The following is an 18,220-nucleotide window of genomic DNA, read 5'->3' as shown; positions in this document are numbered from 1 at the left end:
CCATTTAACTTGTGTTTTTTATTCGTTACATGGGAATTTTACCGCGAAAGGTATTTGTATGTGGACTACGTCATCACTCACAGCTTTTATCCCCAACCCGTCAAATTGATGGAAACACATCTCTGGTGGGAAAATGAGCATATTATTTTTATATGGATTTTAGAATATTCGATTGAAAATCTGTCGCCAATGGGATGGAAACCTAGCTTAGTCACAAAATATTAAATAGTTACACTATTGAATGAGAATATAAGTGGAAACAATATATATATACAGTATATATAGTTTACGCCTGATATGTTAGGTTAGTCCCTGGCTGGCTGGTTATATTTCAGAATAGTGATTACAATATAGAAAAATACTGTTACATTACCAACATGTTGAAATTTTAACCCTCTCAAACAAACGAATCCATTTACTCACGCAAAACCTAGACCCTTCTGACTTGCCGTACCAAGAAGCGCCAGAAGAAACATGGCGGCCGCTGCGCTCGTTAGCCGTCCTGCGAGTGTCCTTCCCAGGTTTTCAAGTGAGTAACACAAGACATGCACTTTTAGATCATAGACATGCACCGATAACTGCACTGTTGAGAGATAGTTGAAAGAATGTTTCATCTGAACACAGAATAGTTTTTAAGCGACATTGCTACCCTCTGTGACCCTTTTTGTGATATGACCTAAGTTAACCGGTTAGCTAGCTCTTGCTTACGAATACGACAAGTTGTCTAATTTCTAGCACCATGTCATATATAAGATATCAGTTTCTGCCACAGACATTTTTGCTAAGAAGGCCTATGTTTTTGGTTGGTTGATCATTTGTGATGTTGGCAGTTTGAATACAGTACAACCATCAGAGATTCCCCACCCCCTCTGCTTGTACTTCTCCCCCTGCAGGTTCCTGCTCCCCTGTGGTGCTATCAGCCATCCCTGTGACAGTCCAGCAGAGAACGGTCCACCATGCTGTCATCCCCAGAGGGAAAGGGGGGCGCTCCTCCTCCCGTGGGGTAGCAGCCACAGTCTTCGGAGCCACCGGCTTCCTGGGAAGATATGTTGTCAACCGCCTGGGTGAGTTTCACCATCATCAGTCCCGAAGCCTTCAGATGATAACCTTTTAATTTACCATGTTGTGTACCTACCATGTTGTTGCCATGTTATGTTGTTGTCAAGTGTTACTACCATGTTATTCTCATGTGTTGCTGCCTTGCTATTGTAACGGATGTGAAATGGCTAGCTAGTGGTCCCCCTTGCACTGCAAGGGCCGCGGCTTTTGTGGAGCGATGGGTAATGATGCTTCGTGGGTGTCAGTTGTTGATGTGTGCAGAGGGTCCCTGGTTCGAGCCCGGGTATGGGCGAGGGGACCGACTAAAGTTATACTTTTACACCATGTTGTTGTCTTAGGTTTCTCTTTATGTAGTGTTGTCTCTCTTGTCGTGATGTGTGTTTTGTCCTATATTTATGTTTTTTTATTTATTTTTTATCTCAGCCCCCATACCCGCAGGAGGTATTTTACCTTTTGGTAGAACATCATTGTAACTAAGAATTTGTTCTTAACTGACTTGCCTAGTTAAATAAAGGTTAAATAAAAACATGGCCGCTCTGTGGTCTTCTTCAACTTATTTCTTATGTTTATATGTGCTTGTGAGGGATGCATTCATTTCTTTGGTTTTGTGACAATCCTCTTTGTTTACACTGCAGTGACTGCATACTTGTCTTTCCTACGGGGCAGTTATGTGTTTGTTGACCTGTCTGGTGGTTTTGTAGGTCGTATGGGTTCTCAGATTGTGATTCCTCACCGGTGTGACCAGTATGACCTCATGTATCTCAGGCCCATGGGGGATCTAGGACAGGTCATCTTTATGGTGAGAAAAATACTATTTATCAGATGTGACATCATTAATCACTTCACTTTCAAATCTCTTCATTTGTTAGCTAAGTGTTGTTTTTTCTCATGCCAGGTTACCCTCAAGCCTCATGTGCACTCCACCTTGCTATATTTCAGGAGTGGGATGCCAGGAACAAGGATTCTATCAGAAAAGCATTGGCTCACTCCAATGTGGTCATCAACCTGGTGGGACGAGAGTGGGAAACCAAGTATGGCCCAACTGACTGTATACACAAACATATTTTAGAAAAGTACTTGGTTGCTAAAAAGAACCCACTGGTGGTGAACATTCACCTAAAGAGTTGCTCCATCACTCCATCACTATATGAATCAACCTACTTTTAACTACACCAGAGGCTTGAATTACTTCTTAGTGGAGCAAAGAACCTCAACCCTGCTTCCACCATTAGGAACACTTATATTATGACCTTCTGCGAAACGTTTGTTGTACTTGGCTTTACTCAGTGTTCTGTTCTTCCTCTTTCTATCTGTATAAAGGAACTATCCCTTTGAGGACACCTACGTGAGCATCCCTCAGCAGATTGCCATAGCCACCCGGGAGGCAGGCATCACAAAGCTGATCCATATATCTCACCTCAACGCTGACATCCGCAGCCCCTCCAAATACCTTAGGAATAAGGTACTGGCTAATGCAGAGCTCTGTTGAACTCTCTTTCTTGGACATATTTCTTTCTGGCATGTCATTGTGCAGAAATATCATGTAATGTGTGTGATGTAACCTTGTAGGCAGTAGGTGAGACAGCTGTGAGAGATGAATTCCCTGATGCCATCATCATGAAGCCTGCTGAGATGTTTGGAAGGGAGGACAGATTCTTCAACCATTTTGCCAGTAAATAAGCAGAGCGTAGTTCATTTCTGTGTGGCCCAGAGTAAAAATTGTTAAAAAGTTGAATAAGATTGTGAACTCTTAAGTAGACAGTGTCTGAATTTGTGGGAATATGTTGACATAATTACACAGCCTCTGTTGACTGTATAGGCCTGCAAACTGTTGAGGGGGCTGTTGCATAGTTGAACACTTGAATTTTCAGTGTATTGGCAAAACAAACCAAAATAATGATTTTGTAAGGTGATGTATCGGCTCCAATTGGTCTTGATGCAATGCTATTATTGTTTAAAAGGGGATGAGTTCAGTCATTGTTTGAATGTTTGTTTTTCCTTTGTTGCACAGACATGCGCTGGTTTGGGAAAGCTGTGCCTCTCATCTCCATGGGGAAGAAGACGGTGAAGCAGCCTGTTCATGTGAGTGTGTCTGATCTCATGATGTCAGCCATGTCTGTTACTCAAGACTCACTCTGTCTGCTCTTTTTAGGTGGTAGATGTGGCCAAGGCTATCATCAACGCCATCAAGGACCCTGATGCCAATGGCAAGACATATGCACTAGTTGGGTAAGGACTTGAAATGGGCTTGACTTTTGGCTGTTTTTTAGGGATGTCAATTGCGTTTCCAGTCAGTTCAGGAAATGAAGTAAAATTCTATCCATTCATTTGAAACTGCTCATTTTCAACAACTAGGTGAACCTAGTATAAATCATAAAAACAATTGTTCATCGACTAGATTAGTTGCTTTACATACAGGAACTCAAATCCTTCTGTTCTGTTCACCTGATTTAGAATTCCTCACAATCAAATGTAGACCGCATTATCTACCAAGAGAATTCTCTTCGATTATAATCACAGCCGTATATATCCCCCCCCAAGCAGACACATCGATGGCTCTGAACGAACTTTATTTAACTCTCTGCAAACTGGAAACAATTTATCCGGAGGCTGCATTCATTGTAGCTGGGGATTTTAACAAGGCTAATCTGAAAACAAGACTCCCCAAATTTTATCAGCATATCGATTGCGCAACCAGGGGAGGAAAGACCTTGGACCATTGTTACTCTAACTTCCACGACGCATATAAGGCCCTGCCCCGCCCCCCTTTCGGAAAAGCTGACCACGACTCCATTTTGTTGATCCCTGCCTACAGACAGAAACTAAAACAAGAGGCTCCCACGCTGAGGTCTGTCCAACGCTGGTCCGACCAAGCTGACTCCACACTCCAAGACTGCTTCCATCACGTGGACTGGGAGATGTTTCGTATTGCGTCAGATAACAACATTGACGAATACGCTGATTCGGTGTGCGAGTTCATTAGAACGTGCGTTGAAGATGTCGTTCCCATAGCAACGATTAAAACATTCCCTAACCAGAAACCGTGGATTGATGGCAGCATTCGTGTGAAACTGAAAGCGCGAACCACTGCTTTTAATCAGGGCAAGGTGTCTGGTAACATGACCGAATACAAACAGTGCAGCTATTCCCTCCGCAAGGCTATCAAACAAGCTAAGCGCCAGTACAGAGACAAAGTAGAATCTCAATTCAACGGCTCAGACACAAGAGGCATGTGGCAGGGTCTACAGTCAATCACGGACTACAGGAAGAAACCCAGCCCAGTCACGGACCAGGATGTCTTGCTCCCAGGCAGACTAAATAACTTTTTTGCCCGCTTTGAGGACAATACAGTGCCACTGACACGGCCTGCAACGAAAACATGCGGTCTCTCCTTCACTGCAGCCGAGGTGAGTAAGACATTTAAACGTGTTAACCCTCGCAAGGCTGCAGGCCCAGATGGCATCCCCAGCCGCGCCCTCAGAGCATGCGCAGACCAGCTGGCCGGTGTGTTTACGGACATATTCAATCAATCCCTATACCAGTCTGCTGTTCCCACATGCTTCAAGAGGGCCACCATTGTTCCTGTTCCCAAGAAAGCTAAGGTAACTGAGCTAAATGACTACCGCCCCGTAGCACTCACATCCGTCATCATGAAGTGCTTTGAGAGACTAGTCAAGGACCATATCACCTCCACCCTACCTGACACCCTAGACCCACTCCAATTTGCTTACCGCCCAAATAGGTCCACAGACGATGCAATCTCAACCACACTGCACACTGCCCTAACCCATCTGGACAAGAGGAATACCTATGTGAGAATGCTGTTCATCGACTACAGCTCGGCATTCAACACCATAGTACCCTCCAAGCTCGTCATCAAGCTCGAGACCCTGGGTCTCGACCCCGCCCTGTGCAACTGGGTACTGGACTTCCTGACGGGCCGCCCCCAGGTGGTGAGGGTAGGCAACAACATCTCCTCCCCGCTGATCCTCAACACTGGGGCCCCACAAGGTTGCGTTCTGAGCCCTCTCCTGTACTCCCTGTTCACCCACGACTGCGTGGCCACGCACGCCTCCAACTCAATCATCAAGTTTGCGGACGACACAACAGTGGTAGGCTTGATTACCAACAACGATGAGACGGCCTACAGGGAGGAGGTGAGGGCCCTCGGAGTGTGGTGTCAGGAAAACAACCTCACACTCAACGTCAACAAAACTAAGGAGATGATTGTGGACTTCAGGAAACAGCAGAGGGAACACCCCCCTATCCACATCGATGGAACAGTAGTGGAGAGGGTAGCAAGTTTTAAGTTCCTCGGCATACACATCACAGACAAACTGAATTGGTCCACTCACACAGACAGCATCGTGAAGAAGGCGCAGCAGCGCCTCTTCAACCTCAGGAGGCTGAAGAAATTCGGCTTGTCACCAAAAGCACTCACAAACTTCTACAGATGCACAATCGAGAGCATCCTGGCGGGCTGTATCACCGCCTGGTATGGCAACTGCACCGCCCTCAACCGTAAGGCTCTCCAGAGGGTAGTGAGGTCTGCACAACGCATCACCGGGGGCAAACTACCTGCCCTCCAGGACACCTACACCACCCGATGTCACAGGAAGGCCATAAAGATCATCAAGGACATCAACCACCCGAGCCACTGCCTGTTCACCCCGCTATCATCCAGAAGGCGAGGTCAGTACAGGTGCATCAAAGCTGGGACCGAGAGACTGAAAAACAGCTTCTATCTCAAGGCCATCAGACTGTTAAACAGCCACCACTAACACTGAGTGGCTGCTGCCAACACACTGACACTGACTCAACTCCAGCCACTTTAATAATGGGAATTGATGGGAAATGATGTAAATATATCACTAGCCACATTAAACAATGCTACCTTATATAAATGTTACTTACCCTACATTATTCATCTCATACGCATACGTATATACTGTACTCTATATCATCGACGGTATCCTTATGTAATACATGTATCACTAGCCACTTTATACTATACTATGCCACTTTGTTTACATACTCATCTCATTTGTACATACTGTACCCGATACCATCTACTGTATCTTGCCTATGCTGCTCTGTACCATCACTCATTCATATATCCTTATGTACATATTCTTTATCCCCTTACACTGTGTACAAGACAGTAGTTTTGGAATTGTTAGTTAGATTACTTGTTATTACTGCATTGTCGGAACTAGAAGCACAAGCATTTCGCTACACTCGCATTAACATCTGCTAACCATGTGTATGTGACAAATAAAATTTGATTTGATTTGATTTGATTTATTGCATGGGTCTGTATCTTGTACTCACCCAGGGTGTGGAATAAAATATATAATTGTGTGATGGCAGTTTCATGTTCACACATGCAGTACATTATTTAGAAACGTCAACCACCAGAATTGAGAGATGTAGCAACCAAAATGTTTGTCAGCCTTTTGGTTAGTTTTGTTTTCCTGCCACACAGACCAAACCGTTATCTCCTTCATGACCTGGTGGAGTACGTGTATGCTGTGGCACACAGGCCCTTTGTGCCCTACCCTCTCCCACGCCCTCTCTATCAGTGAGTATGCACCAGCTTCTGGTTCTGCATGGTATCTTAAATGGTCCTCGGGAGGAAAATGAACTGTGTACGTACTATTATAGGCTGAGTGACGAAGTGGTGTGCCAAGCTGTTAGTATGTTTAGAACACAAAAAGCCTCAAGTTTGACCAGTGGATGTGAGGTGGCAAGGAACAAGGAACCTGTTGGTTTGTTTAAATGCAATACTATCAGATACGGTATGATTAACATGTCTTACCTTTATCTCTGGTTTCAGTCTTGTTGCACGTTTCTTTGCAATGAACCCATTCGAGCCTTGGACAACTCCTGACAAAGTAGATCGAGTAAGAAAATGCAACATAAACAGCATATTATAAGCATCTTTGTAAAAAGCACATTTTATACAAATGAAGGTAAATTGGAATTTTCTTTCATGTTGTTGGCCACATGTTGAAGAAATGTGAATGAAGGAAATATGTTTAAACTTTCTCTTGGATTTGTGTAATGACCTGAATGTGTTTGTTCCAGTTCCATACCACAGATATGAAGTATCCAGGGCTTCCTGGCTTAGAGGACCTAGGCATTATCCCTGCCTCCATAGAGCAGAAAGCTATCGAGGTCCTGCGTCGCCATCGCCGCTTCCGCTTCTTGGAGGCTGAGTTGGCCGATACCAAGCCAGCCAAGACAGTCAACTATTGAGTAGCCCGTCTTGTCTGACCGCCCAACACCACCACCATAGCCACAGGCTGATCCTCCTATACAACTGTGCTGTCTTCTTTTACAAATACTCTGTACATAAATAAATAACAGATGATCGTCTAAATCTATTTTGTCGTTATGATTCCATGGATCCATTAAAACAGCATTCATTGTGTAGCAAAAAATCTATAAGTCTAAATAATCAGTCACCTTAACACACTTCCATGTAACGTAACATGTGCATCACTATTTATTAAGGAGATGTACTTTGAAACCACCATCTGGGCGGTGCTTTAGGACTTTGAGTCAGCAAGGTTCAGCAATCTATTCTTTCCTCCAGTAACTCACTATCTGTTTTTATGGAGCCCCTCCCACAGTCCCACTACACACCAAGTCTCCACCTCCACACCAACTGATACGATTTCAACTGTTATGTCCACGTTTCCCTCAGCAATTATCAATGATGTTCTACATCACATATCTGGTCTTAACATGTGTGTTTGTGTAATCATGCTTGTGTTTGTAGGCCTATATGATGTAGCCTAATTGTTTATGAATGTATGTTATCCATTCATGCTTTTGTATATGTACTATTGATATTTGTAAATCAAACAATGAAATCAAACCACAGCCGGCCATGATTACAGACATCTCTGTGTCCTTTGACACTATATAAACTAGTGACCCGCAGTGTTTGTCATTATAACCTGATGAAGACAGCGTGGCTGTTGAAATCTTGGTATTAAATTATTGTGCCTTTTCTTTGTAATGTGTTATGTTAACAGTTGATCTACCTTGTCAACTCTCCATAACTGTTAAGTGAATCAATGGTGATTTGCTTTCTTTTTTTATAGGCACATGTATTCTTTGTTGATTAGATAAGAAGTATTTTATGGCATTACATGGAGGGAGTTGTAACGTCTTTAGAGGGCACAGTTCCTGAATCAATGTATATGACAAAGGGACATAACCAGGCTGGTTGTCGACAGGTAGCAATGAAGCTCAACGTCCTGCGGAGAGTGGGAATCACGTTTGGAGCCATTATTCCACTCATCATGTATATTGTCTATATGAAACAGGCAGTGAGTTCCACTTCCAATACAAAAAGGCTTCACGAAAAAGAGACTGCCAGGACTGTGCTGATGACGAGACTGGAGAGAATTGAAAAGAACCTCAACAAACTATGTAAGTGTTTCTATGTAAGTGTTCTCAATCGCCATCTTGACATACATTCTTTGCATTTCAGTATTCTTTACTGAAGTACATGACAAAATGCACAGTGATTTTTGGGGGGATTGTGACTCTTGGAATGCACTTCTGCAATATTTATGTTATGTTGCATGGGTAATATGCTTCTGAATATGAGCTAAAATAATCCAGTCATTGTCAGTCAATCATTAAATTAATCTGCCAGTGACTCAGAAATACTGTAAAATCAAGTGTTACTTAAGAACAAAAGGGAATTGGTTCGTATTGTTGTTAGTCTTCTACTGATAGATGACACTCATGTCAATAACATTGTCACATAGTTTTCCTCAGTGGCATCAGTAATACCTGTGAGCATTTTGTCCACAGCCGAATTAATAGAATCTAAATATCAGAAAGACCCCCCAACAAGGGAAGAAGTTGTGGTAACAGAGGCAAAGAAGATGGTGGTGCCCATGTTGTATCCCAACTCCTACCTGTTTACAAAGTGGGGTGATGACCTCTCAGAGGAGGAGCAGAGAGAGGCCGAGGCCCTGTTCCAGAGATATGGATACAACGTCTTCTTGAGTGACCAACTGCCACTCAACAGAGAGCTGCCAGATACACGAGACAACAGGTTAAACCAACTGTAATCAGGACTGTAACTTTGCTATGGTCATGACCGTAACTACGCTGCTTGGTCATGACTTGATGAAATGAGGAGGACATTTAATTATTACTGTCTGATAAATGGTAAGACACAAAGCACAGGTGGTGGTATGCCTTCTAAATAATCTCTCAACACTCAGATGCTTGCAGAAGAAATACCCCAAGGACCTTCCTAGTATTGCTGTGGTACTGATCTACCTGGACGAGGCCCTGTCTATCATTAAACGGGCCATCCGCAGCATCATCGACCGAACCCCTGAACACCTGCTGAGAGAAATCATTCTGGTGGATGACCACAGCTCCAATGGTGCATCTCACAGACACCATTCCATTACTAGTGGAGTAAGTATTTGTCTATAGTCTTGATTATGAATCTCTTCTCTCCACAGAAGACCTGGGAGAAAAGCTAGCTGCCTACATAGAGCTCATCCACAAGGAAAGGCCGGGCCTTATAAAAAGGGTGAGACACAAGCAGCAGATGGGACTGACTCAAGCCCGCATCTCAGGGTGGGAGCATGCCACCGCTGAAACAGTGGCCATTCTGGATGCCCACATTGAAGTCAACGTGGGGTGGTAAGTGCCATGTGTGTATGGTGTTTCCCATACATTACTTGGGCAGCATCTGTCTGCTTATCTTTGATTGATTGACTTTTGTTGTCCACGCTTACAGGGCAGAGCCACTGCTGGCCAGGATCAAAGCAGACAGGACCACTGTGGTGACTCCGGTGTTTGACAAGGTCGGTTTTGATGACCTGCAGGTGGAGCATTACTGGGCCAATGCACACGGTTTTGACTGGCCCCTGTGGTGCATGTACGAGTCCTTCAAACCAGAGTGGAACGAGCTCCATGATGAATCACAACCAGGGAAGTAAGTGACGTCCACTATGTAGCATCCAGCCCCATCACTATGAGACTTATTGTCTCACATGTTCTGTATTGATTAGTAGCAGTCAATAGGAATTGCAGAAGAATACCATGTACACTGAACAAAAATATAAATGCAACATGTAATGTGTTGGTCCCATGTTTCATGAGCTGAAATAAAAGATCCCAGAAATTTTCCATACACACAAAAAAGCTTATTTCTCTTAAATTTTGGACACACATTTCTTTACATTCCTGTTAGTGAGCATTTCTCATTTGCCAAGATATTCCATCCACCTGACAGGTGTGGCATATCAAGAATCTGATTAAACAGTATGATCATTACACGGGTGCTCCTTGTGCTGGGGACAATAAAAGACCACTCTAAAATGTGCAGTTTGTCAAACAAGACAATGCCACAGATGTCTCAAGTTTTGAGGCAGTGTGAAATTGGCATGTTGACTGCAGGAATTTCCACCAGAGCTGTTGCCAGATAATTGAATGTTAATTTCTCTACCATAAGCCACCTCCAACATCGTTTTAGAGAATTTGGCAGTACATCCAACCAGCCTCACAACCACAGACCACATGTAACCATGCCAGCCCATTACCTCCACATCTGGCTTCTTCACCTGCGGATTTGTCTGAGACCAGCTACCCAGATAGCTGATGAAACTGTGGGTTTGCACAATCCAAAACATTTCTGCACAAACTGTCAGAAACTGTCTCAGGGAAGCTCATCTGCGTGCTCGTCGTCCTCACCAGGGCCTTGAGTTCGGCATCGTAACCGATTTCAGTGGGCAAATGCTCACCTTTGATGACCACTTGCAAGCTGGAGAAGTGTGCTCTTCATGGATGAATACCGGTTTCAACTGTACCGGGCAGATGGCAGACAGTGTGTATGGTGTCGTGTGGGTTGAGCGGTTTGCTGATGTCAACATTGTGAACAGTGCCCAATGGTGGCGGTGTGGTTTTGGTATGGGCAGGAATAAGTTACAGCGAACAATTGGCTTGATTTCCTTATATGAACTGTAACTCCGTAAAATCGTTGAAATTGTTGCATGTTTTTTCAATTATGTGTATTGTGTGTCTGTTGTAGCTCCTACTTCTTGTAGCAGTGCTTTTACTTGCTGGTTGGTTCCACATAATCACTCGCTGACTTATTTTTATAGGAGTCCTTCTGTCATGGGTATTTTTGTGGCACATCGACTTTTCCTTGGAGAGATTGGGGTACTTGATGGTGGAATGAAAATCTATGGAGGAGAGAATGTTGAGCTGGGGATCAGGGTAGGTTGAGCTGGTTACCATGGCATAATGGCTGCACAAATTACAATATCTGATGTCAAGTAGCTAAGGAAATTGTCCTTAGTTGGGTCTGTATTAGATTTGTGTCATTTTACAAGCACATATCAGAGTGTTTTGTCTCATATCTTCAATAACATTTTGCGGTGATCTGGTCTGTTTTATTCCAGGTGTGGCTGTGTGGAGGAAGCATAGAGGTAGTGCCTTGTTCTAAGATCGCACACATTGAGAGGGCACACAAACCGTACGCACCTGACCTGAGTTACATCATGAGAAGGAATGCACTGAGGGTAGCTGCGATCTGGATGGATGACTACAAAAGTAATGTGAACATTGCTTGGAATCTTCCGTTGAAGGTAGGGAAATTGAGATGAGGGCAATTCCATGGAAACGGAATACACTGATTGGAATTGCCCATAAAAAAACAAGACAATCTTTCTTTCCTATAAATAGCCTGTGGAAATCATTTTGATTAGATGTTTTTCTAACTGTATTATTTTTGTGATGTATGCCTCCTAGGATCATGGGATTGATATCGGCGATGTGTCAGAGAGGAAGAAGCTCAGAGAAAAGCTTGAATGTAAGCCCTTCAAGTGGTACCTGGATAACGTGTATCCTACACTGGCCACCTGGGAGGAGCTAGTGGCCTATGGAGGAGTAAGGGTTACATTATTACTAAGTCCCTCACCAGATTAATACAATGTACAGAATTATAACTTTGACAACTTTTTATAACTCTGAAATTTGCTAGGTAAATGCCAAACAATGTTTAACCAAATGAGTTTTAAGGTCTAGTGGTATATAATTCCATTCCATTATGTTCATGGTTCATTATGTTCATGGTTGCACACTAAAACAAAGACACACTATGACAAACAGTTGTAACAATCAAATGTTCTAATTTGATGGTGGATATTTATTAAGCAGTCATAAAACTAAACAATCGGGCTGCGTTTAGACAGGCAACCCAATTCTGATATTTTTCCCACTAATTGATCTTTTGACCAATCACATCAGATCTTTTTCAGAGCTGATTTGTCAACAACAACAAAAAACAATTAGCAAAAAAAGTTACAAATCAGTATTGAGCTGCCAGTCTAAACGCAGCAGAGTCATGGAAACAGATCTTCTTAGTGAACGCATAGCATACTGTCTACTGTTTCAAACTATGGAGCCAAACCTACCTGTATTGAGAAGGCCTGGTTACACATCCACCATGGTTTAAAGGGCAATGTGAAAAGAAAATATCAAGAGCCGGTACAGTTTGGTTTGGCTGGGCACGATAGTGTAAGAGGGAATTAGTGTACCACCAAATATTCTTGCCTAAACATACCTTCTTCTTGCACCTCCAGCTGCAGAATGACCTCCTGCAGAGCCATTGTATTGATGAGGGGACTGTCCCTGGGAATATACCCCTTCTTTATGGATGTCATTTCTATCAACCACAGGTATGTTTGTATTCTGTGTATGTGTCTGTGTATTATATCATTTTGTGCCACAAAATCCGTTCTCCCCGTCTGTTGACAGCTTCTTATCCACAGCAATGTTATTACAACACTGATGGGGAGATCTACGTGGGTGGGATTAAGTCTCACAAGTACAACAACAACCGGTGTCTAGTGGATCCTGGCACTGGAAATATACCAACGCTGCATGATTGTAAACTGGCAGCGGAGAGAGGACTACACAAGCACTGGGACTTCCAACAGGTAGCCTGTAATCAGACCTGTGGGTCTAGATCATACATTTTAGAGCTATCTTCTGGAGCAGGGTTTCCTTAACTCGGTCCTGTCCAAAACGTGCTCTAGAACAGTGGTCTATGCACCACACCCAAACACAGTTCCATCAAAGCCTTATTCATAACAGCATTCACTTAACAAGCATGCAAAGTTCATCCAAAGTTATTGTATATATGCATTTGTTTTTGCAGGGTCAAGCCATCAGGAACACACACACAAATAGGTGTCTTGAGATTGCCCAGGGACAAAATTCATACTATATGCTGGTCATCCAACAATGCACTGGGCAAAACTGGAGAATTCAACATGTCATAAGAGAGTTCTAAAACACCCCCATGGACAAGTTGTTGGGGTCACATTCCTGAAATTCTAGATTTGACATTTGTGTTATCTATCATAACTGTTTCAAACAATATCTTGCCAAAAGAAAAAACAAAATGAATTGTATTCAGGGTATTGACAACAAACATCCAATGTAGACAATTGCATTATTCTCTTTCTCTGAAAAACATGACACAAACAGACAGAATAAAAGATTGCATTGTAAAATAATCTTGTTGATGGTGGTTCTGATTATCAACTTTTAGCTACCAATGTGTACATAATAAACTAACATGTACCATGCACTGTATATTGAATGCATACACACAAAAATATTTTGGGGGGTCTTAGCATTGCTTTCTTGTCAGTGTTGCACATGTTTTGTCATTCAAAAAAATACAGTGGCTAACGAAACTATTCTCCCCCTTAGCATTTTTCCTATTTTGTTGCCTTACAACCTGGAAGTCAAATGGATTTTCTGGGGCTTTGTATCATTTGATTTACACAACAACACCACTTTGAAATTTTTTTTGTTGAAAAAAAGACAGAAAACTTGAGCGTGCATAACTATTCACCCCCAGAGCCACCTTTTGCAGCAATTACAGCTGCAAGTCTTTTTGGGTATGTCTCTAGAAGCTTGGCACATCTAGCCACTGGGATGTTTCCCCATTCTTCAAGGCAAAACTGCTCCAACTCCTTCAAGTTGGAAGAGTTCCGCTGGTATACAGCAATCTTTAAGTCATACCACAGATTTTCAATTGGATTGAGGTCTGGGCTTTGACTAGGTCATTCCAATACATTTAAATGTTTATCCTTAAACCACTCAAGTGTTGCTTTAGCAGTATGCTTAGGGCCCTTGTCCTGCTGGAGGGTGAACCTCCGTCCCAGTCTCAAATATCTGGAAGACGGAAACAGGTTTCCCTAAAGAATTTCCCTGTATTTAGCGCCATCCATCATTCCTTCAATTCTGACCAGTTTGCTGCCACCTCTCTTTACTGTGGGGATGATGTTCCCGGGGTGATGTGAGGTGTTGGGTTGCGCCAGACATAGCGTTTTCCTTGATGACCAAAAAGCTCAATTTTAGTCTCATCTGACAAGAGTATCTTCTTTCATATGTTTGGGGAGTCTCCCACATGCCTTTTGTCAAACACCAAACATGTTTGCTTATTTTTATCTTTAAGCAATGGCTTTTTTTCAGGCCACTCTTCCGTAAAGCCCAGCTCTGTGGATTGTACGGCTTAAAGTGGTCCTATGGACAGATACCCCAATCTCTGCTGTGGAGCTTTGCAGCTCCTTCAGGGTTATCTTTGGTCTCTTTGTTGCCTCTCTGATTAATGCCATCTTTGCCTGGTCTGTGAGTTTTGGTGGGCGGCCTTCTCTTGGCAGGTTTGTTGTGGTGTCATGTTCCTTCCATTTTTTTTAAATGGATTTAATGGTGCTCCGTGGGATGTTCAAAGTTTTGAATATTTTTTTATAACCCAACCCTGATCTGTACTTCACATCTTTGTCCCTGACCTGTTTGGAGAGCTCCTTGGTCTTCATGGTGCCGCTTGCTTGGTGGTGCCACTTGCTTAGTGGTGTTGCAGACTCTGGGGCCTTTCAGAACAGGTGTATATATACTGAGATCATGTGACACTTAAATAAAGTCCATCTGTGTGCAATCTAACTAATTATGTGACTTCTGAGGGTAATTGGTTGCACCAGATCTTATCTAGGGGTTTCATGGCAAAGGGGGTGAATACATATGCACACACCACTTTTTATTTTATTTTTAGAAACAAGTCGTTTTTTTCACTTCACCAATTTGGACTATTATGTGTATGTCCATTACATGAAATCCAAATTAAAATCAATTTAAATTACAGGTTGTAATGCAACAAAATAGGAAAAACGCCAAGGGGGGTGAATAATTGTGCAAGGCACTGTACGCCCACAAAGTAAGGGATTTTGGTATGGAGTTCAATGAGTGTTGAATTTGGTCAACAAAAAAATTGCATTGCTAATTTCCTACATGGGGCTTATTTAATCGAATTTAAGTTTCGTAATGGTTATGTTCTTACGAATGCACTGCTATAAGTGGATGCATGTGGCATTTCGCCAACTTTGGATATATATAAAAAAAACTTTATAGCTGAGTTGTGCCTGTTGTCATAGAGAGACAGGTTATATCCATGTGCCCTCTATTTTGGCATTGCCATTGAGGGTTTCCACCATATTAAAGAAGTAAACTGGGTGGGGATTCCTATGAGTTGGGAACAATCATCCAATTAAGAAGATGCTATAACTGCCCATGTTGTCACAGACTCTATAAAGGCACAGATACAAAGATGAGTCCTCTATCTCAATATTTCCCAACCAGGGGTATGTCGGGGGTCCCCAGGGGGTAGGTGGGAAGAGTAAAAAAAAAAAATTGAAAATAAATATTGGGAAAAATGTTACCGTTTTGCAAGGGAACAATCTTTCCAATATTTTGGAGTTACTGCGTTTTCACCTGGGCCCCTAAACAAAGCAGACAACTTTACCGGTGATAACTACATTACCAATGCATTCATTCTATCAGGGGCGCAACTTTCACTGGGGACATGTCCCCCCCACAAAAATTGCATTTTTGTCCCCCCTATTTTTATCACTGGAATGTGATACAAAACAAGGCAACTGTGTGCTTTAGGACCAGGAGGACGCCTCCGAGCGGTCAGGCAGGCTGTTTGGAGTGTTTAATATATGTCCCCCACACTTCTAAAACCAAAGTTGCGCCCCTGCATTCTATCCATGTAAGACATTCTTGTGAGCACTATTTCATTTAGTCTTCTAGAGCAGTGTTTCCCAACCGGGAGTAAGCGTACCCCTAGGGGTACTTCGGCAGTCCCCAGGGGGTAGGTGGGATGATTTTTTTTAAATGTGAAGGGAAAAATATTACCCCAAAAAACATGTTAAAGTTATTACAAATCATAATAGGCAGGAAAACATTTACTGAGGCAACTGGTGTGAAATCTCTAGTTATTTTATTTGTATAGGCCTACTTCTTTAGTTTCGTTTCGATGCATCTGCATTGCTCTGTCTACCCGTTGGCTCAATGGTTGATCCTCTGCTTGTGCCAAGTACACTTGATCCTTTGCTCTGTGCGCCAGAGTGCATGCTTCTGTTGTACTCACAGAAACTATGATTTATAAGACAGCAGCTGATGCACGAAAGACTGTTCCATTGTCAAATAATATGGTGTGCCGCAGGATCGATGAAGTTAATATTGTTGAGTGGTGAAAAAATTATAATAATTCCGGTCCATTTTCTCTGCAGTTGTTGAACGAATCGACTGATGTCAGTAAGGAAGCCCAGTTCATTCCGTTTGTGCGATACAGAGACATTTAGGAAATTAATGAGCACATTCTGTTCTGCAAGAAGCTAATGGGGAGAACTACAGGTGAGGATGTATTTCACATTATTGACAGCTTTTTCTAAGAGCACAATCTGGATTGGAAATCCTGTGTTCGTGTGCACACCTGGGAGAGTGAAATAATAATTGAAGATAGTAGTTACCTCACCACATTTTGGACCCCCAATGGTAGATACCGGTGGACAAAGTTACCTTTTGGAGTGAAACCAGCTGCAGAGGAATATCAGTGAAGGCAACATGATGCACTTCAGGGACTACCAGGAATAAGCATCATATCTGATGACATCCTGGTATATGGCTGTGGTGCTTTAATGGAAGAAGTAGTGCAGGACCATGACCACAACCTGACTCAGCTCTTACAAAGAGAAGGGAGATGAATCTAAAGCTGAAAAAAGACAAGGTTAAGCTCAGGCTCACAAGTATTACATACATGGGACATCTTGACAGCTGAAGACCTGAAGCCAGACCCCAAGAAGGTGGAGGCAGTATAGCAAACGCCACCACCTACAGAAGCAAAAGCAGTGCAGCAACTGCTTGGTTTTGTAAATTACTTATTACCAATTACCAAAATCCTACCTCATCTGTCTGACGTATGTGAGCCATTGCATCGGCTGACCAATAAAGATGTGCTATGGGCATGGCTTCCTCAACATGATGATGTATTGGAGCAAATCAAGAAAGTGGTAAGCAACCAGCCAATACTGAGGTACTATGACCTCTCTGAAGAAGTGACCCTACAATGTGATGCAAGTGACAAAGGCCTAGGGGCAGTGCTCTTGCAGAAGAGGCAGCCCATTGCATTTGCTTCAAGGACATTGACACTCACGGAGCAAGGATATGCCCAAATTGAAAAGGAGTGCCTAGTCATAGTGTTCGCCTGTGACCGTTTTGATCAATACCTTCTTGGTAGGGACTTTATCACGGTGCAGACTGATCACAAGACGCTTGAGGTTATCTTCAAAAAAACAATTCTGTCTGCCCCGAAGCTATTTCACAGGATGATGCTGAAGCTTCAGCGTTATCAACTACAGGTAGTATACAAGAAAGGAATAGAGCTTCACATTGCAGATTTCTTGTCTAGACCAGCAATACCAACAACTAGTCACCTGCAATATCGGACAAATGAGTCCATATATGCTCTACAGGCTGAGGTTGAAGATGTGAACCATGCTACTGATAAAAACATCTCCCCGCAGACACAGGATGTTATTAAAGCTCATTCAGCAGAGGACAAGACTTCTCAAATGCGTCAGTATTTTATCCTAAGAGGCTGGCCGGACAGAGGAAAGAATATGCTCATTCTGGTGAGGGAATACTGGACATACAGAGACAAACTCACAATGCAGGAAGAGGTTGTCTACAAAGGCAGCAAGGTGGTAGTGCCAGAAACTCTGCTCCCAATGATTCTCTCTCGTATCGATGCAGGGCACTC

At 42.9% G+C, this 18,220-nt stretch overlaps 2 protein-coding genes across 2 annotated transcripts; both read left to right on the top strand.

The window, feature by feature from the left end:
- The first annotated feature begins 453 nt into the window (after positions 1–453).
- LOC139382655 (NADH dehydrogenase [ubiquinone] 1 alpha subcomplex subunit 9, mitochondrial-like) lies at positions 454–8,081 on the top strand. The gene is made up of 11 exons (XM_071126748.1): positions 454–529; positions 894–1,064; positions 1,761–1,858; positions 1,999–2,090; positions 2,380–2,521; positions 2,629–2,731; positions 3,071–3,141; positions 3,212–3,288; positions 6,545–6,640; positions 6,896–6,962; positions 7,147–8,081. The coding sequence occupies exons 1-11, from the start codon at positions 475–477 to the stop codon at positions 7,315–7,317; spliced, it is 1,143 nt and encodes a 380-aa protein (XP_070982849.1). The 5' UTR covers positions 454–474; the 3' UTR covers positions 7,318–8,081.
- Positions 8,082–8,219: 138 nt separating this feature from the next.
- On the top strand, positions 8,220–13,402 carry LOC139382644 (probable polypeptide N-acetylgalactosaminyltransferase 8). Its single transcript, XM_071126739.1, has 11 exons — positions 8,220–8,502; positions 8,893–9,139; positions 9,312–9,478; positions 9,561–9,744; positions 9,842–10,039; positions 11,208–11,322; positions 11,508–11,693; positions 11,857–11,994; positions 12,690–12,785; positions 12,879–13,046; positions 13,268–13,402. Exons 1-11 carry the CDS (start codon positions 8,220–8,222, stop codon positions 13,400–13,402), a joined length of 1,917 nt encoding a protein of 638 aa, XP_070982840.1.
- The last annotated feature ends 4,818 nt before the right edge of the window (positions 13,403–18,220 follow it).

This window comes from Oncorhynchus clarkii, chromosome 2 (genome assembly GCF_045791955.1).
Source record: "Oncorhynchus clarkii lewisi isolate Uvic-CL-2024 chromosome 2, UVic_Ocla_1.0, whole genome shotgun sequence".
NCBI classification, from domain to species: domain Eukaryota; kingdom Metazoa; phylum Chordata; class Actinopteri; order Salmoniformes; family Salmonidae; genus Oncorhynchus; species Oncorhynchus clarkii.
This window is presented reverse-complemented; position numbering and strand designations above follow the sequence as displayed.